Here is a 21186-nt window from a genome sequence, read left to right as displayed (position 1 = left end):
TGGTTGAGACTCTGGTGAAGAACTACGGCACAATGGGCTGTAGGATGTCCCTCAAAGTCCATATCCTTGATGCTCATCTTGATAAATTCAAGGAGAACATGGGAGCATACTCGGAGGAGCAAGGCGAGCGCTTCCACCAGGATATACTGGACTTTGAACGCCGCTACCAAGGACAGTATAATGAGAACATAGTGGGAGACTACATTTGGGGGCTGATTCGTGAAAGTGATTTACAGTATAATCGTAAATCTCGAAAAACTACTCACTTCTAAATCTTTTGTAGTCATTTTTATATTACTTTAGTATAAATACATGTTAATTTGGATTCATATGTTGTTTTTTTCTGACTTTATGTGAACGAAAAGACACAAATTCGCCCGTTTTCTCATTGGAAATAGGTCAATTTCAAAATATCACTGTCCTGGTCACAAAAGCAAAGTTTGTGGGGAATAATAGCCATTTTCTATACTTTTGAGGCATAAGCAATTAGGAAATAACACTTACTACCCAGGAACAAAAATTACATAGTTACATAGTGAGAGTAGCAAGGAGTCCTGAGCAGCAGCACTGGGTCAGTGAGTGGGTAACTTACCTCATGATTGAATCCGGCTCTCAGAATTGTTCTTTTAATTTGGTAAAATGCAATTTTGGTTTGCAGCCAGCTAGTTCTGCATTACGTTTGTGTGACAGAATCCCTCAATTTGAACCCAGATCTACAGATTATGTGAACTGCAGTAACCACTGCACCACAAATGCATTACATTGACGTGATCATTTATACATTTTCTTCATTTTCCAACTTTGCGTTATCAGCGTCCCCTACTTTTCTTAACAGAAAGTTTGGCCAATTTGTCTGATCAACCACTGGGGAGAAGGGACCATCCCTAATTTAAATACGACACACCCTTCTCTGTAAATCTTACAAAGTTACTGGGAAGTTGTGTTGATTTGGATTGACTTGGAGGGAATTTCATTTAAGGAGTTTGCATACTTCACTAAAAATGTACTTCCTTGCAGGGAAGTTTTTGAACTACATGCCCCCTTGGCAAGTTTGCCCCAGTTGTGTCTCAAAAGCCCTTCACATTACCAGGCTTTATTTAGCTAGGATTCTTGTGTCTTTAGCTAGGACTCTTTTGTAGATATAACATCTTTATATGGCTGGTCCCTTCACCATGTATGGACACATATACCAAATCAGTATGTAGTCCTTTTATAAGTTTTTTTTTTTATTTTCTTGGCTCTATGTGTATTCACCACATCCTATTTTTCTTTTTTCGTTCTTCTTCCACTGTCATGTAAAGAGCTGGTGTTGCAGATCCCCGTCCCTCCCAGTCCTGGCTACAGTCCCAGCCTCCACTCTGCCGCAGCTTCAAGGACAGTCACCCTAGCTGAGTCAGCACTTTCCCCTCCCTCCCTCCCTGCCTGCCCATGCTCCAGATCAAATTAGCCCCACTCTCCTCCTCCCTGCTGTTTTGGGGTTGCTGTGCAATCACATTAAGAGATACCTTTACATATTGGCCTGGCTTTTAAGATGAAATCAATATCCATGCAGCATATCACCTCAAGGTGAAGTAAAGATACAATAGTTTTGGATCCTTGAAAGGCCTAGTTCACTCACCCTTGGTTATAGGAGTGGACAACAATATTCTCCCTTAATAATAATAATAATAATAATAATAATAATAGTAATAATAATAATAATAATATTTATTTCTTAGCAGACACCCTTATCCAGGGCGACTTACAATTGTTACAAGATATCACATTATTTTTACATACAATTACCCATTTATACAGTTGGGATTTTATTGGAGCAATGTAGGTAAAGTACCTTGCTCAAGGGTACAGCAGCAGTGTCCCCCACCTGGGATTTAACCCACAACCCTCCGGTCAAGAGTCCAGAGCCCTAACCACTACTCCACACTGCTGGCTTATCCCCCGGATGAATTCTGTATGTACGACCATCACACTGGAAAACATCTTGTCATGAAATCTGTATGTACGAATATCACACTGGAAAACATCTTGTCATGAAATCTGTATGTACGAACATCACACTGAAAAACGTCTTGTCATGAAATCTGTATGTACGACTATCACACTGGAAAACGTCTTGTCATGAAATCTGTATGTACGAACATCACACTGGAAAACGTCTTGTCATGAAATCTGTATGTACGAACATCACACTGAAAAACGTCTTGTCATGAAATCTGTATGTACGAACATCACACTGGAAAACGTCTTGTCATGAAATCTGTATGTACGCACATCACACTGAGATTATGAGATCACGGGATACAGGGAGAGTCCGTCCATTCATCTGTATGTCACGTATACACTGTGGATATATCTGGAGAGTCGCATATCCAATTGTCATGGATTTCATCGATTTGTCTTTCCTGTCCTATAACTAAAAGTATTACTTTTAATTGAAAATACACTTTTGAAACCAATTTTTTCTTTTAAAAAATGGCCTGCGTATAATGATGTGTGTATTAAAATCGCCAACAAAAGATGTGACTGCCTGTTGCCTGAGTACACAAACAGCAACGTGACTGACTGGAGGTTGAAGGGTTCCGTAGTAGTTATCCTGCGGATCGGACGCTCTCCTCCTCGATGTAAACAAAGCAAGCTTTGTTTAAGAACAGGCGTAGGCTCCACAGGCACGCCCCCCCCAGCCAATCAGGACCTCCCAATCAGCTCAGCTCACCGGACACGCCCCCCAGCCAATCAGGACCTCCCGATCAGCTCAACATTGCAGTTTTGAAAGAAACAAATAATCGTGCAAAAAAAAAAAACAAGACCTGTGGCACTACACTAGGTAAAAGAAACCTTCAGTTCGCTTGCCTTGCCTGCCAGGAAATGTATTATATTTGCACTAAATAGGTCATTTTACCTCAGCCTTTCTGTCTTTGAGGTCAAGCATAGTTTTCTTTAACCTAGTGCAGTACCAGATAAATTTCTTTCAAAACTACACATGGATTTTAACTGAATCCCTGTGATATGTTGCAATGGTCATACATCATTATACACTGCCATCTAGTGGATAGCTCTGGCAACTACAGATAGCTACAGCTCATTTTCAGGTATGCACCGTTTCCCCTATCTCCTGAGGCCATTAGACACAGGAATGCAGTGCCACGGATGATTAAGGATGACTTTAATGTTTCCCCTCACAATGCTCTGTTGCTTGTTAATAAAACTCTTTAGCATGGATCCCAGTCATCCACAGAGTGCGCTGGCCTCCTGTTAAAAACAGCAGTAGCCTGCACAAGGTTTCTAGAGCGCATTTCTGTCCAATGGTCATTTGGCAATCAGACCAGTGACTACATAGCAACAGTATAGATTATTACAAATCTTAAAATAAACAATAAAAACTCTGCACAGTACAAAGGGATCATGGCAAAAGCTGCCAGGAAGAACATTAAGAACATAAATTTCCCAGCATGCAGTAGTTACAAAACAAGAAATGAAACAAGAAATGAAATGGATGGACAAACAGGGACGCTGGAGCCCTGCTACTGGTGACACACTCCACAGGGATGCTGGAGCCCTGCTACAGGTGAAACACTCCACAGGAACGCTGGAGCCCTGCTACTGGTGAAACACTCCACAGGGACGCTGGAGCCCTGCTACTGGTGACACACTCCACAGGGATGCTGGAGCCCTGCTACAGGTGAAACACTCCACAGGAACGCTGGAGCCCTGCTACTGGCGACACACTCCACAGGGACGCTGGAGCCCTGCTACTGGCGACACACTCCACAGGGATGCTGGAGCCCTGCTACAGGTGAAACACTCCACAGGAACGCTGGAGCCCTGCTACTGGCGACACACTCCACAGGGACGCTGGAGCCCTGCTACTGGTCAAACACTCCACAGGGACGCTGGAGCCCTGCTACTGGTGAAACACTCCACAGGGACGCTGGAGCCCTGCTACTGGCGACACACTGCACAGGGACGCTGGAGCCCTGCTACTGGTGACACACTCCACAGGGATGCTGGAGCCCTGCTACAGGTGAAACACTCCACAGGGATGCTGGAGCCCTGCTACTGGTGAAACACTCCACAGGGACGCTGGAGCCCTGCTACTGGCGAAACACTCCACAGGGACGCTGGAGCCCTGCTACAGGTGAAACACTCCACAGGGATGCTGGAGCCCTGCTACTGGCGAAACACTCCACAGGGACGCTGGAGCCCTGCTACTGGCGACACACTCCACAGGGACGCTGGAGCCCTGCTACTGGTGACACACTCCACAGGGACGCTGGAGCCCTGCTACTGGTGACACACTCCACAGGGACGCTGGAGCCCTGCTACTGGTGAAACACTCCACAGGGACGCTGGAGCCCTGCTACTGGCGAAACACTCCACAGGGACGCTGGAGCCCTGCTACTGGTGACACACTCCACAGGGACGCTGGAGCCCTGCTACTGGTGACACACTCCACAGGGACGCTGGAGACCTGCTACTGGTGAAACACTCCACAGGGACGCTGGAGCCCTGCTACTGGTGACACACTCCACAGGGACGCTGGAGACCTGCTACTGGTGAAACACTCCACAGGGACGCTGGAGCCCTGCTACTGGTGACACACTCCACAGGGACGCTGGAGCCCTGCTACTGGTGACACACTCCACAGGGACGCTGGAGACCTGCTACTGGTGAAACACTCCACAGGGACGCTGGAGCCCTGCTACTGGCGACACACTCCACAGGGACGCTGGAGCCCTGCTACTGGTGACACACTCCACAGGGACGCTGGAGCCCTGCTACTGGCGACACACTCCACAGGGACGCTGGAGCCCTGCTACTGGTGACACACTCCACAGGGACGCTGGAGCCCTGCTACTGGTGACACACTCCACAGGGACGCTGGAGCCCTGCTCTCACACTGGACTCTTTCAGTGGACTACGATGAATATTTCAGACAAACAGAGGTCAATAAATGAATAGCTTTGTAATAGTATAGTTGGAGTATAATAGTGATAAATAGTGACTTTATATCTGAAAGTCAAATGAGCCCAAAATTACAGCCATCTTAGCTGAAATGGTTTATGAGATATGCACAGTTGTATAGGCAGGCGTGCATTAACAAATTCATACAAGCTGCCCTCCTCAGGGTGCTCTGGTCACATATAAAAATATCAATGAAAAAAAAACACAGAGCACTCCAACTTTGAACAAGAAGTAGTGGGTCCATGGGGCAGGCATGCATGTATCCTTGCTTTCTGTAGAGCTGTGCTTCTTGCTGGATTCTGTCTCTCTGAAAGCAATGCAGCCGGATGTTAAAAGGTGCTGCCATTCCATTACAACCCACTATGACAGAATCCCATCCTTAGACTACTTGGTTTGCTTATCAACATAACATACTGGAGACCAGGGTCCAGTAAAGGCTCATGAATAAAAGAAGAATGAATAAATATAGCATTTCCATTCTTGATTGGTCTTTTCTTTTCTGTTTATTTTAATTTCTAGGAATTAGACACCACTGCTCTTCAAAACAGGATCTTGCGCAGGCCAGACCTAAAACGAAGGACTCTAGCCTGTGTGAAGTCGCTGATGTATCTTAAGCGTTCCTGAGCGCCTGAAAGTCTTTCCACATTCGGGGCAGGGATAGGGCCGCTCTCCCGTGTGGATTCTCTGGTGGCTCTTCAGGGCCCCGGACTCTTTGAAGCTGCTCCCACACTCTGTGCAGAGGTAAGGGTACTCTCCGGTGTGGATGCGCTGGTGTATCTTCAGGGTACCAGCCCGGATGAAGCTCTTCCCACACTCAGAGCAGTGGAAGGGACGCTCCCCTTTGTGAATTCGCAGGTGTGTCTTCAAGTTCCCGATCTGGCTGAACTTCTTCCCACACTGGGAGCAGTAGAAGGGCGTCTCCCCGGAGTGAACACGCTGGTGCGTCTTCAGGGTTCCTATCTGGCTGAAAAACTTCCCACACTCAGTGCAGCGATATGGGGTCTCTCCTGTGTGGGTTCGCTGGTGTATTTTCAGGGTCCCTGAGCGCATGAATGCCTTGTTGCATTTCGTACAGCGATGCAGCTTGTGCTCTTGGTGAGTTTTCTGGTGTGTTTTCAGGTGGCCCAGGTGCCTGAAGCTCTTCCCACACGCAGCGCAGTGACAGGGAGCTTCTCCTCTCTGGTGTGTTTGCTGGTGTCTCGTCAGGGTGTCGATCTGAGCGAAACTCTTCCTACATTCCGTACATCTATGGGAAGGCCGGAAGTTGCCCAGCATTTCAGAATGGTTGACAGCCAATGAATTCGGTGAGGGTAACGTGGGTTGCCGTGTCTGCATGTTAAGAGACGCAGATCTCAGTATCTCAAAATATTCTTTGGGGTGTCTCTTCTTTAAATGATTCTCCAGGTACTGTTTCCCAGTGAAGATGATTTCACAGTAAGGACATGGATACGATTCAAATTCTTTTTCCACTTCAGAAGAGAGAGAGATAAAGAAAGAAAAAAAAATACATTAACACATTGTACATTTATGATTATGTTAAAGCTGGTGACTTTTATTGCTAGGGATGTTTAGTTTCAGCACTAAGCTGACGGCATTTTCGGGAGATCATCGCACACTTTGCTGCTTATTATAGAAGCTTCATATTAACAACCCTTAATTACACGGTTACACAAATCAAAAGTTATGACAAGACTTACGTGATTGATTTTGACAGACCTCAGTAGGGATAACCAAGGCTTTATACTAAGTCTGGGTGTTCAGATGTCTAGAGCTGTTTTCATATGCAAACACTGTAATAGTATGTCATGTTCTCTTGGCTGCACAAATGCAGTTCAGCTTTTAAGTATTTAACTTTCTCTTCGGTTTTACCGAACACTGACTGATGTCAAAAACAGCTGAAACACTAAACCTAAACGACTTGAATCCCTAATTTATGCAAAATGATACAGTTATCATGTCCTATTTGGTGTTGAAAACAACATGTAGTATTTCAAAACTGGATACTATGCCCAGTTCCCGACCACATGCCTAAATCAGTCTTGATCGACAGTCTATACAGAGGTATCTGTCACCCAGTAAGTGATGTTACAATGAGAGTGACAAGACCTCTGAATGCACGTCTAACTGTTTCTCTTTTGTTATCATGATGGATAATTGACAGTCAGATATATGCAAGTTGTCTTTATACAAACTTGTAAATATTTTGTTGCACACAAGTATGTCAGAAGTTAATGAAAGCTTTAAGGTGGTGTAAAATTAAATGTCTCTGAGTTGCCTCACCCAAAAAAAAAAAAATAATAATCTGTCCAAATTCAACTTTTCTAACAAACTCACCCTAAACATAAAACCAGCCCTGGGACAAACATTCAAATATTTGAACAATCACTGCTTGACATGTATTTGTTGGCAAAAAATATTATCTCCATATTTATTTAAAAAAACTGAAATAATTAATGCACATTAGACAGTACAAAAGAGTTTCTTTAACATCTAAATTGATGGGGTACCTTTTATTATTATTATTATTATTATTATTATTATTATTATTATTATATGGTAGTAGTCGTCCACATCAGTACAAACAACATTGGAAGAGACAGGCCAAGATCACCTGCAAAACAAATTCAGAGAGCTAGGAAGGAAATGAAAAGACAAAACCAAAACTGTGGTATTTTCTGGGATACTGCCGGCACCTTGCAATGGACCATATGTACAGCTGGAAATACAAAATCAAAATGCATGGCTGAAATCGTGGTGCACACAGGAAGGCTTCACCTTTCTTGAACATTGGAGCACATTCTACAACAAGGACTATCTATATAGGTGGGACGGACTGCACTTTAACAGAAAGGGAACCAATCTACTCGGAGAAAGGATCCTTGAGGAGGTCCAGAAGCATTTAATCTAGAAAGGAAGGGGGGAGAAAACAAGAAACAAGAAGGGAGACCACATCAAAACAAGGGCAACAACTCAGGTAAGACAACTATTAAATGTATTTATCGTAATGCTAGAAGTCTCAGAAACAAAATGTTAGAACTTGAAGCTATTGCACTAACAAGTAACTACGATGTGATACAGTACTGTGCAAAAGTTTTAGGCAGGTGTGGAAAAAGTAAGAATGCTTTCAAAAATAGACATGTTAATAGTTTATATTTATCAATTAACAAAATGCAAAGTGAGTGAACAGAAGAAAAATCTACATCAAATCAATATTTGGTGTGACCACCCTTTGCCTTCAAAACAGCATCAATTCTTCTAGGTACACTTGCACACAGTTTTTGAAGGAACTCGGCAGGTAGGTTGGCCCAAACATCTTGGAGAACTAACCACAGTTCTTCTGTGGATTTAGGCAGCCTCAGTTGCTTCTCTCTCTTCATGTAATCCCAGACAGACTCGATGATGTTGAGATCAGGGCTCTGTGGGGGCCATACCATCACTTCCAGGACTCCTTGTTCTTCTTTACGCTAAAGATAGTTCTTAATGACTTTCGCTGTATGTTTGGGGTCGTTGTCATGCTGCAGAATAAATTTGGGGCCAATCAGATGCCTCCCTGATGGTATTGCATGATGGATAAGTATCTGCCTGTACTTCTCAGCATTGAGGAGACCATTAATTATGACCAAATCCCCAACTCCATTTGCAGAAATGCAGCCCCAAACTTGCAAGGAACCTCCACCATGCTTCACTGTTGCCTGCAGACACTCATTCGTGTACTGCTCTCCAGCCCTTCGGCGAACAAACTGCCTCTGGTACAGCCAAACATTTCAAATTTTGACTCATCGGTCCAGAGCACCTGCTGCCATTTTTCTGCACCCCACTTCCTGCGTTTTCGTGCATAGTTGAGTCGCTTGGCCTTGTTTCCACGTCGGAGGTATGGCTTTTTGGCTGCAAGTCTTCCATGAAGGCCACTTCTGACCAGACTTCTCCGGACAGTAGATGGGTGTACCAGGGTCCCACTGTTTTCTGCCAATTCTGAGCTGATGGCACTGCTGGACATCTTCCGATTGCGAAGGGAAGTAAGCATGATGTGTCTTTCATCTGCTGCAGTAAGTTTCCTTGGCCGACCACTGCGTCTACGGTCCTCAGCGTTGCCCGTTTCTTTGTGCTTCTTCAGAAGAGCTTGGACAGCACATCTGGAAACCCCTGTCTGCCTTGAAATTTCTGCCTGGGAGAGACCTTGCTGATGCAGTATAACTACCTTGTGTCTTGTTGCTGTGCTCAGTCTTGCCATGGTGTATGACTTTTGACAGTAAACTGTCTTCAGCAACCTCACCTTGTTAGCTGAGTTTGGCTGTTCCTCACCCAGTTTTATTTCTCCTACACAGCTGTTTCTGATTCAGTTAATGATTGTGTTTCAACCTACATATTGAATTGATGATCATTAGCACCTGTTTGGTAGAATTGTTTAATAATACACCTGACTATATGCCAACAAAATCCCTGACTTTGTGCAAGTGTACCTAGAAGAATTGATGCTGTTTTGAAGGCAAAGGGTGATCACACCAAATATGGATTTGATTTAGATTTTTCTTCTGTTCACTCACTTTGCATTTAGTTAATTGATAAATATAATCTATTAACATGTCTATTTTTGAAAGCATTCTTACTTTACAGCATTTTTTCACACCTGCCTAAAACTTTTACACAGTACTGTAGGTGTTACAGAAACTTGGTTGTCTGAAAGTGATGGAGATGAATACAATATTAATGGGTACACACTGTAAAGGAAAGACAGGCAGGACAGAAGAGGCAGAGGGGTAGCGCTATACATAAGAAATAGTCTTGAAGCCCAGGTGTTAAATCAGGACAAAGAAAAGAACGCCGAATCAATATGGGTCAGAATAATGGACAAAAATTCAAAGGGTATAATATGCTATAATATGCTATATGCTATAGACTGCCAAATTCAGACGCCAAGCAAAATAATCTGTTATATAATGACATTAGAAATGCAAGTACAAAAGGAGAAGCCATACTAATGGGGGACTTCAACTTCCCCCGTATAAAATGGAAGAACCCGGTGGGGAGCACGACGGATGAAATTAAAATGGTGGAAATGACAAATGACTGCTTCCTAACGCAATTTGTCAAGGCACAGACTAGAGGGGAGGCATGCCTTGATTTAGTCTGTGTGGTCCAGTGGTTAAAGGAAAGGGCTTGTAACCAGGAGATCCCCGGTTCAAATCCCAGCTCAGCCACTGACTCATTGTGTGACCCTGAGCAAGTCACTTAACCTCCTTGTGCTCCGTCTTTCGGGTGAGTCGTAGTTGTAAGTGACTCTGCAGCTGATGCATAGATCACACACCCTAGTCTCTGTAAGTCGCCTTGGATAAAGGCGTCTGCTAAATAAACAAATAATAATAAAAATAAATAACGGAGACAGAATACCTAAAACAGAGGTCAGAGAGCCATTGGCAAACTCAGACCACAACATGGTCTCATTTGAAGTGATTTTCAAAACCCAAAAAGTAATGACTAAAGCTAAGGTTTACAATTTTAGAAAAGCAAACTATAAAGGTATGAAACAGAGACTAACAGAAGTAGATTGGAGTAAAATAGAGAAAACATCCACAGAAAAAGGATGGCTGTTTTTTAAAAATGTAGTACTAGAGGCTCAAAACAATTACATCCCAAAAGTAGACGAATATAAATCTAAAACAAAATGGCTGAAATGGGACCAAAAACAAAGTACACAGAAAGAGTACTTGGAACTGCAAACACAAGTCAAAAAGGAAGTTAGGAAGGCCAAGAGAGAGATAGAAATCAATATTGCTAAGGGGGCTAAAACCAATTCCAAAATATTTTCCCAATATTATAACAGCAAGAGAACATTCAAAGATGAGGTTAAATGTCTAAGAGACACAAATGGCAAAATCATAGATGAAGAAAAAAAAATAGCAAATATATTAAATGATTACTTTTCACAGGTTTTTACAAAGGAGGACATGGACAACATGCCCCACATGGTGACCTGTTCCAATCCAGTTTTAAATAACTTTAGCATAACAGAGACAGAAGTGTTAAAGGGACTAGGAGCTCTTAAAAAAACAAATCCCCTGGGCCGGATGAGATCCTCCCAATAGTACTCAAAGAAACGAAAGAAGTTACTTACAAACCGCTAACCAAGATCATGCAACAGTCTCTTGACACAGGGGTTGTACCGACAGACTGGAAAATAGCAAACGTAATACCGATCCACAAAAAGGGAGACAAAACCGAACCAGGTAACTACAGACCAAAAAGCCTGACTTCTATTATATGTAAACTTATGGAAACTATAATAAGATCCAAAATGGAAAATTACCTATATGGTAACAATATCCTGGGAGACAGTCAGCATGGTTTTAGGAAAGGGAGATTGTGTCTAACTAACCTGCTTGACTTTTTTGAGGATGCAACATCGACAATAGATAATTGCAAAGCATACGACATGGTTTATTGAGATTTCCAGAAAGCTTTTGACAAAGTCCAGCATAAAAGATTAATTCTCAAACTGAACGCAGTAGGGATTCAAGGAAATGCATGCACATGGATTAGGGAGTGGTTAACATGTAGAAAACAGAAAGTACTGATTAGAGGAGAAACCTCAAAATGGAACAAGGTAACCAGTGCTGTACCACAGGGATCAGTATTAGGTCCTCTGCTATTCCTAATCTACATTAATGATTTAGATTATGGTATAGTAAGCAAACTTGTTAAATTTGCAGATGACACAAAAATAGGAGAAGTGGCAAACACTGTTGCATCAGCAAAGGTCATTCAAAATGATCTAGACAGCATTCAAAACTGGGCAGACACATGACAAATGACATTTAATAGAGAAAAGTGTAAAGTATTGCATGCAGGCAATAAAAATGTGCATTATAAATATCATATGGGAGATACTGAAATGGAAGAAGGGAACTATGAAAAAGGAGTTTATGTTGACTCAGAAATGTCTTCATCTAGACAATGTGGGGAAGCTATAAAAAAGGCCAACAAGATGCTCGGATATATTGTTAGAAGTGTTGAATTTAAATGAAGGGAAGAAATGTTAAAACTTTACAATGCATTAGTAAGACCTCACCTAGAATATTGTGTTCATTTCTGGTCACCTCGTTACAAAAAGGATATTGCTGCTGTAGAAAGAGTGCAAAGAAGAGCAACCAGAATTATCCCAGGTTTAAAAGGCATGTTGTATGCAGACAGGCTAAAATACTTTAATCTATACAGTCTTGAACAAAGAAGACTATGCGGTGATCTGATTCAAGCATTCAAAATCCTAAAAGGTATAGACAATCTCGACCCAGGGGACTTTTTTGACCTGAAAAAAGAAAGAAGGACCAGGGGTCACAAATGGAGATTAGATAAGGGGCAGTCAGAACAGAAAATAGGAGGCACTTTTTTACATAGAGAATTGTGAGGGTATGGAACTAACTCTCCAGTAATGTTGTTGAAGCTGACACCCTGGGATCCTTCAAGAAGCTGCTTGATGAGATTCTGGAATCAATAAGCTACTAATAACCAAACGAGCAAGTTGGGCCGAATGGCCTCCTCTCGTTTGTAAACTTTCTTATGTTCTTATGTTCTTCTTCTTCTTATTAATTAGTCATTTAGCAGACACTTCTATCCAATGCTACTTATATAGACTAGGGGGTGAACTAAGCATCAACAACTGCTGCAGTCATTTACCGTAGGGTCTTGGATTTCTAATCCGAAGGACGGAGCACAAGCAGGCAAGGCGACTTGCTTAGGGTCACACACAGTTAGTCAGTGGCTGAGCGGGGATTAGAACCGGGGACCTCCTGGTATCAAGCCCTTTTTTTTAACCACCGGACCACCAAGCCTCCTTACTTTTTACTGTACCATAGTACAACATGTACTTTTGTATTCCTGCTAATTACAGATTATTTGTTTATACTGAAAGGATAATCACACATGAAAAAACATGTTTGTCACAGCACTACCTAAAACGCTGGAACAGTAATACTTACAATTGGCACTGTTTGTGGAACAAGTTGGTCTTTCCTCCTCTTCATTCAACCACAGTGGAGGGTTGTGAAGATTCCCCTGAATGGATCTCAGCTCAGTGCCCTTTTCAGAATCAGCGTTCATGTCCGATTCACTGTCTTCCTGAGGCTGGACCCATACCTGCTTAGCATTCTTGTCAGCATCCACATCTTCATCATCTACATCATCTTGCTCTTCACAGACCTCCTGCTTGACTTGAACACACACCACTCCAGGGACGTCCTCTTTACTGTACGCATACTCAGGATCAGGGACCTCCTCTTTAATGTGGATACAATGAATCTTCATATCTTCCTTCTCATCAGAACAAGTGGATTGATTTTCTGGACCTGAGTCTGTATTGAAGAAACATACAACATACCCAAAATGTACCTTTTTAAGACTATGAGCCTATTCACAAAGCAAAGCTTTAACTCATGATTTTTTCTTGTTTTTTAGATAAGGGTAAAACCCCTATTTCAATAAGGATTCATTACTTAGACCTGGATTTAAATGAGCAAGACAAGAACATTTAGCAAATGCATCCTCTGATTCACAGTTTCTCTTGACAAAGGTATATTAAACATACTGAAACATTGGGAAGTCGGCTCTTTTGAGCAAACTCTTATATAATATACTATTACTTCCCCCCCACTGCACCAATTCCCCACAACAGCTCAGGAGAACTGAAAGCCAGTGAGTGTTTTCTGACCACAGCACCAAGACAATTACAGCAGAGCGGGTGATGGTGAATTACCGGTCTCTGGATGACAAAGAACAGTCCTGCAGGTGTCCATTTGAGCTCACCAGGCACCTGGCCAGTAGGATCTGCTCTAGCATGATGAGAGGAAACAGTCCCTAATGGTTTTGCCTTCCTAACCTGCAGGAGCCCCAGAGCCAATACGAAGCTCCCTCCAGGATCCCAAGAGAAAACCCAGGACGCTTCCCTGCACACCACGCGGCTATGCTTTTACCAGGGGAGACCCTCTGGGACCCCTGTGCTCCCCTGACTGCATGACTCACCCTGCACACCACGCGGCTATGCTTTTACCAGGGGAGACCCTCTGGGACCCCTGTGCTCCCCTGACTGCATGACTCACCCTGCACACCAAGTGGCTGTGCTTTTACCAGGGGAGACCCTCTGGGACCCCTGTGCTCCCCTGACTGCATGACTCACCCTGCACACCACGCGGCCGTGCCTTTACCAGGGGAGACTATTGAGGATGCATTGTTTGCGTGGGAATTTAAACGGAAATCCATGTTCATTGTCATAATTTATCAGCAGTTAATTTGCACTTGGAAAAGGAGGGTTTTAATTAACGAAAGTGTATAAAACTCACCTTGAAACAGAAATTTAACAGACTGCGGCTGTGATGCCGATAATCCAGAGAGAGTGTACAGGACTACAGTTAATTTCTTACAGTACTTAGATAATTCAATATTTGTGGTTATGAAAATATATGAGCCTTTTCTATACTTGTGGTCAGAGTCCTGCGCCGGTCCGATTTTTACTTCCCGCTTCCGACCCGGACCCGCTACTACAGGACCCGACTCGAACCCACAGCCCGCTGCAACACCGTCTTCTTACCCGTGACCCGACCCGTTTTAATAAGACCTGTAAGGCTGAGGAAGGCTGTCTTCATAGACAGGTACTTCAGCTCTATGAAGTGTATGGACTCAAACGGGGCCTTCGTGAGAGCCTCCAGTACAATATTAAGGCTCCATGTTACAGAAAATAGAATTGGCTCGACATAATGTACTGGCATTTTGTACTCCTATAACCTTGCTCACATAACCTTGTATGCTTTGCCTAAGATAAAGTTTGTTACAAGGAACCGCAAGATGCCTACACTGCAGCTGCGGCTGTAAGATAAAAGGATGAGCCAGACGTGTCTTTTTACACGTATACCCAAATCACCCATCCTTTTATCTGCTTGCTTAGTTTTATGCCACGTATGCATAGTTATAAGTTTTCTCTTATATGCTAATACCTGAATCATCATTGGCTAACCCTCTGCCTTGCTGACAGTTTTAAGGTATATAAGAAACTGTTCCAACTCTGTATGTTGAAACACTGCTCGATGATTATCTAGCACCCTGTGTGTTGAGAGTGTTTTCAGTTTGCAAACTTAAGAAATAAAGGCCTGTGTGTTTGGAACTCGCAGTCTCTCTTCCTTTTATTAGAATTTCCACGACAGAGAACAGTCCTCCTGGGAGGGTGTAATCGCCAAGCGCTTTTAAGAAATCGGGTAGCCAAGAAATACGCACCCGGAGACATAGAATCTACGGGGGCATGGCATGCAGAAATAGCCGCTAAATACACCTTCAAAGTGGAAAGTGACCTACTAGCATCAAGCAGTTCTTGCAGAAACTGTAAGATGACTAGCATAGGGCAAGATATTCGATAATGGCTTCTAGCCAGACACCAAGCTTGGAAATACCTCCACTTATAGGTGTACAAAGACCTAGTGGAGTCTGCCCTAGCCCTCTGCAACGTACCCACAACCGCATCTGATAGCCCTAGGGCTAACCAGTGGTCCCTTTCAGGGGCCAGACCCATAGCCGGAACCTGCACGGTTCTGGGTGCCAAAGAGTGTGCACGGGTGCAGCACCGTGCACTCTTGCACTAGCCCTGTGGCAGTGGCCAAGCACCGTGTGCATCGTGCACTTTGTGTGCATCGTGCACCGTGCGTACCGAGCATCGTGCACTGTGCGTTCATGCACTAGTGCTGTAGCAGTGGGCACCAAGCACTGTGTGCACTGCGTATACCGAGCACTGCGTGCACTGAGTATTGAGAGCACTATGTGCACCGCGTACCGTGCAGTGCTGTGACTGTGCACTGATGCTGTATGCTGCACCGGGGGGGCTGCTACACAATTGTGCCTACCCTAACCGCACGGACACTGGTCAGTGCGTAGTGTGCACTAGGGGGACACAAGGGCCGAAGCCGCGGTGGGCGAGTTGAAGCAGACAGCAAAAACTACGGTAGAATAGATAGTATAGGGGGGAGCACACTGTTTGTTCACAAGGCCTGACTCACCGAGGTGGACAGGCCTACACAGCCAGCGAGGTCTACTCGACAGCTGGGATGCGGCAAGGCCTAGTCCCGTAGAGGACAGCACGGCTGGAAGAGTCACTCAACAGCAGGGATACGGCAAGGCTTAGCCTCGTGGAGGAACTGTGTACTCTCAAGAAAGAAACAGACAACCACTCGCGGGTGACTGCACAGGCAGTCGCTCACACACTACAGACAGATAACAAAGAGCGGCCTACCACGCAAGCGAGGCCGCTGAAAGACAGAAAGGCAAAAGGCTCAGTCTTTTCAAAGTCGTTGATTCCAGGAAAGCAGCGAGCCAGCTTTCAGCACAAATGCAAGGGAAATACAATCAATTCGATTCGACTCGAGAAGCTCTTTTCTATCAACACACTCAGCTCAACACAGAGGTCTTACCTTACCGTCTTGAGAAGGAAAAAGAGAAATGGCTTCCTCAAGATGAAGGTTTTATTCCCTCAGTGGGCAGGACCGAGTGCATCATCCCAGGAAGAGGCCTATCGGCAGCTCTGGTATAGAGAGCTCAGCGATACCTACCCAATGGGCATGGAATATCCCACAAGTAATGTCACTGGTGATATTACAATAAAGTATCTTTCGGTGATTGCGGATTTGCAATGCGTCCTTGGCTTTTAACACCTGTGTCTAATCTACACAAGAACGAAGAACAGGTGTACAAGGACACACAGATCCACTAGGAATGTGATCGACATCATTGACATGTATTTTGCCTAAACGTATTTGTAATATTGTCAGACTCGCCCCACACTTTATGTACAATGTACACTGTAAGCACAATTGCCTGGAACTAATAACTATTTTTGATATAAGGACATATCTGAACTAATCTGTTAGATTCATTCTTGAACATGCAGGATGTAGTACAGCTTGTGGACTTTTGGCTGGAGAAATTCCTGAAACATCCTATACAAAGGAGGAGGGAGGTTAATGAGCCGAGAATCGGGGGATTTTAGCTGAACCTAACACTGAGGGTCTCTACAAGATAATAATTAGATTGGGGCCCAAGATAAGGATTTATTGAGGAAGCAGAAGTTGGAGACGACCGAAGGAAGTCATAAATTAGATAATGAAGTCATCCCATGCAGGGTGAGTCAATCATAGTCCAAAAACAACGGAAGACAGTTGTAGGGGAAATGTATAGGTCTCTGTGCGAAAATCCTATAAGAACTGGCAACTTGCAGCAAGAACTTTGAATTGGTTCTGAATTGGTTTCAGAGTTGGTCTGACCTGGTTTCTGAGTCTCACATGATCATAAGAGAAGACAGCATTAAGCTTATACCTCTTGACTGCAAGAAGATTCTGTACCCTGCAATAAACGAACGTCAAAGAAAGCTCCGGTTTCAGGACTCCTGCTGATAGGAAAAGAGACGTCTGCGAGTCAGTTTATCTACGCTTCGAAACTAACCATTCCCGGCTCGGATACAAGCTTTTGTTCCCAGTCATAACCACAGATAACGAGACTGTGTCTGCCTGCTAGGTGAAGCATTCAAAGAAAAAAACACACAGTATAACGAGACTGTGTCTGCCTTTGGGGCGAAGTATTCAAAGAAGAAACCACACAGGACATGTGTGAAACCCCCACTTGGGTTTTGAAGATAAAGCAGCCCAACTTAGGTTTGAAGAATTGCAGGACTAAGCGAGAATATAACTACAACGGAAGAGGTGTTCAGCAGACTTTGGGGTCTTCCTCAAGGAATCGTTGAGTATAATTCCCTTACCTTTCCCTTGTGGAACTAGAGTAATTAATGATAATTACAACACATAGCAATTTATAAAATAGTGATCTTAAATTGCGCTTTTAACGTGCGTATGAAAAACCTCAGAGTTTGAACCTTGTTAAAAAGTAACTAAGCTGATTAACTCATATTGTCATATGAAGTGTTGCAAAAGTATACTTGTGTAATTGTTAGTAAACAATTGTAGTCCAGCCGTAGCTGTGATATGTTATTAGAAGAATTGTAATTGTGAAATTGGTTTTGCATTTCAATCACAAGTGCTTGTGTTTCACGAATTATTTTGCCTGTGAGCAGTAAGTACAGGGCCACTGTCTGCGTAGTTGAGCTGAGGGAACTGTCTGCAGAGTGACGCCATCGGTTTATTATTATTATCTAATAAACTGCTACAATATTTTAACCTACTTTGTTGTGGTTGAGGGTGTTTTGTGTGTTCATTATAATTTCTCGATCTTATACACATCATTAAAAAAATATATATTGATGAGGTCTTAATTAACATGAATGAATATTCAGATTATTTAACAGATAACAGATTGTCTGTGTTTAGTCAGTGATCTAATATGGTAATGGTCATATAGTATTCATTCAAGTTGATTAACACACGTTAATTTGAACTGTATTAATTATACAAGTTAATTAAGTATTTAAATTAATTATTAAACAAACTAACGTAATTAGCCCCACAACACTTTCACCTTCCCACGTTTGTATGCATATACAATGCTCTATAATACTGTAAGCGTTCGGTGGCTACTTCTAATCATGTTGAGTTTATTTAATAAGGAAGCGAGCAAAGAGTACCAGAGCAAATGCATGATTAGAGGAATTCACCGAACAATTAACTATAAACAAATTGTGTATTGGGTTAGGGAGTTCTATCGTCATTTTAAAAGCTTCATAAATATATAATCAATTGTTCAAGTGTTAATCAAGTGTTACATGCATGGTATACATGTATAATAACTAACAACTGCAAACACAAATGGCACTTCAAATATATTTATTTATAGCCTACATATACACCCACCACCCCCTTTGATTTACAGCCACACGCCAGATAATCGTAAATCAGAATTTGAAGCTGGCCTGGTAAATGTTGGTTAAAGGCTGTTGTTTTGCAGCACAGTGTTGTTTGAACAGGCATATTGCATGCTTTTATAATCATGTTGAAAGCGTGTGTGTGTGGGGGGGTGCTTTAATTTACTGTACCTACATTCTCCGGTACTTCCAGCAGATGTCTTTTCTTCCACTGGGACTGTACCCTCCTTCTTAACGATAACAGTGCCGTCTTCAGAAATAACCCATTTTATGGGGGCAGATGCAGACTTGCAGATCCCTGGATTCTCATGAGCAGATTCCGTCTCAGAACGCTTAGCCACTGTCACCTCAGAACCTGAGTAACGAAGCAAAATACAAAACCTGAACATCTTCAGCAATAAAAAACAAGGCACCCTGGCCTATAGGATAGCTAATCTGATAACGATGGGGGACCTCTCCTCTGCAGAACTTCATTCTGTTATGTTTGATTTTAGATTTTATGTTTCACTTTTTTTCAGCAACAACATTAAGTTGTTTTCATGTGCCACGATTTGAGGACCCTACCGCATACAGTGGAGTCAGACTGAATTCTGTTCAGTGAATAGGGAGAGGACGCTGGTACTTCCCATCAAACTTACTGTTGCAGCACGATCTTCTACAAAATGATAATAAAGTATCTACAACAAAACATGAGGGAGTCATTATTATGTCTATTAAGAGAGGGCACATATTATGTACTGCTGCGTTATTAAATTATAAAGTCATGGATATTATTCAGCTATGGGACATATTCTAAGTGCGAAGTTGCACCTTTACTTTCTTATAAAATGTTTATTCATATAATTATGTATTCCGCAGAAAACAGATCACAGTGAATGTTTATTGGGCTACGTTTTATTTGTTTACTTACGTTAGCATTATAATTATTATTTATGTATTTTTCCCGAAACAAACTAGACAGAAAGGCACACTCAGAAAATCGTACCTCGCCCCAGGCTGTAGGTCTGCCCAGTATTTCTTATAGTTTCTTAGTCTTGTTTATCGTTATTCTGGCTCCAGAGCTTCATCCTTTGGTTCAGCGTGCACTGGTGTTGAGCTTCTACTTCTGTTACCCAGAACAACAAAAATACAAAACAAAACGTAGCAAAACAAACACAGCCCTGCCCGTTACGACCCTTTCATGCGAGCACCGCCCTATCCACAAACTAGCGTGGTGTTCAGCCAACCAGGATCTGAGTAGGAACGCTTTCAGCCAATCAGACTCCATGTGTACACGACAACTCGGTCAAGTTTGTTCCAGTAAACAAAGCGACAGACAAATCTAGGAAACTCCTCCGATCACTTTAGGGAAGAAAATCTGCTCTGATTCAGTCCTGTCAGAAAACTGTGGAACAGCTTCAAGCAGAAGATACATTACTTACAGGAAATGCATATGCATAGTACAGTGCATAGCCCTCGGTTTTTAAATGAAATGTTACAGCTTTATGACTTGTATTATTAAGTATGGTTAAACACAAACAAAAAAGTTTTCTTATTGATAGGTGCGTCCCCTGAATCCCCTGCTAAGAGATCACCGGTGGTGCATCGACGCACTAATGTTAGCCTATGGGGACTTTCCCTGGCATCCCTGCAGCATCTGATTGCGTTCACGAAGCTCAGACTTTCACCAGTCTGCGTAGAGTCAAGCAGCTTCTTGAAGGATCCCAGGGTGTCAGCTTCAACAACATTACTGAGGAGTTGGTTCCAGACCCTCACAATTCTCTGTGTAAAAAAGTGCCTCCTATTTTCTGTTCTGAATGCCCCTTTATCTAATCTCCATTTGTGACCCCTGGTCCTTGTTTCTTTTTTCAGGTCAAAAAAGTCCCCTGGGTCGACATTGTCTATACCTTTTAGGATTTTGAATGTTTGAATCAGATCGCTGCGTAGTCTTCTTTGTTCAAGACTGAATAGATTCAATTCTTTTAGCCTGTCTGCATACGACATGCCTTTTAAACCCAGGATAATTCTGGTTGCTCTTCTTTGCACTATTTCTAGAGCAGCAATATCCTTTTTGTAACGAGGTGACCAGAACTGAACACAATATTCTAGATGAGGTCTTCCTAATGCATTGTAAAGTTTTAACATTTCTTCCCTTCATTTAAATTCAACACTTCTAACAATATATCCGAGCATCTTGTTGGCCTTTTTTATAGCTTCCCCACATTGTCTAGATGAAGACATTTCTGAGTCAACATAAACTCCTAGGTCTTTTTCATAGTTCCCTTCTTCCATTTCAGTATCTCCCATATGATATTTATAATGCACATTTTTAATGCCCGCATGCAATACTTTACACTTTTCTGTATTAAATGTCATTTGCCATGTGTCTGCCCAGTTCTGAATGCTGT

At 42.9% G+C, this 21186-nt stretch overlaps 1 protein-coding gene across 2 annotated transcripts; it reads right to left on the bottom strand.

Annotated features, from left to right (window-relative positions):
* Positions 1–1717: 1717 nt before the first annotated feature.
* On the bottom strand, positions 1718–20007 carry LOC117397806 (zinc finger protein 32-like). 2 transcript variants are annotated; one of them, XM_059008597.1, is made up of 4 exons: positions 19785–20007; positions 18971–19154; positions 12936–13307; positions 1718–6431 (listed from the first exon to the last, which is right to left on the bottom strand). In XM_059008597.1, exons 3-4 carry the CDS (start codon positions 13258–13260, stop codon positions 5545–5547), a joined length of 1212 nt encoding a protein of 403 aa, XP_058864580.1. In that variant the 5' UTR covers positions 13261–13307; positions 18971–19154; positions 19785–20007; the 3' UTR covers positions 1718–5544. The 2 variants fall into 2 exon arrangements, with proteins under 2 accessions (XP_058864580.1, XP_033852569.3); XM_033996678.3 differs by having other exon boundaries at positions 18975–19154.
* Between the last annotated feature and the right edge of the window lie 1179 nt (positions 20008–21186).

Source organism: Acipenser ruthenus, chromosome 37, assembly GCF_902713425.1.
Source record: "Acipenser ruthenus chromosome 37, fAciRut3.2 maternal haplotype, whole genome shotgun sequence".
Lineage (NCBI taxonomy): Eukaryota > Metazoa > Chordata > Actinopteri > Acipenseriformes > Acipenseridae > Acipenser > Acipenser ruthenus.
This window is presented reverse-complemented; position numbering and strand designations above follow the sequence as displayed.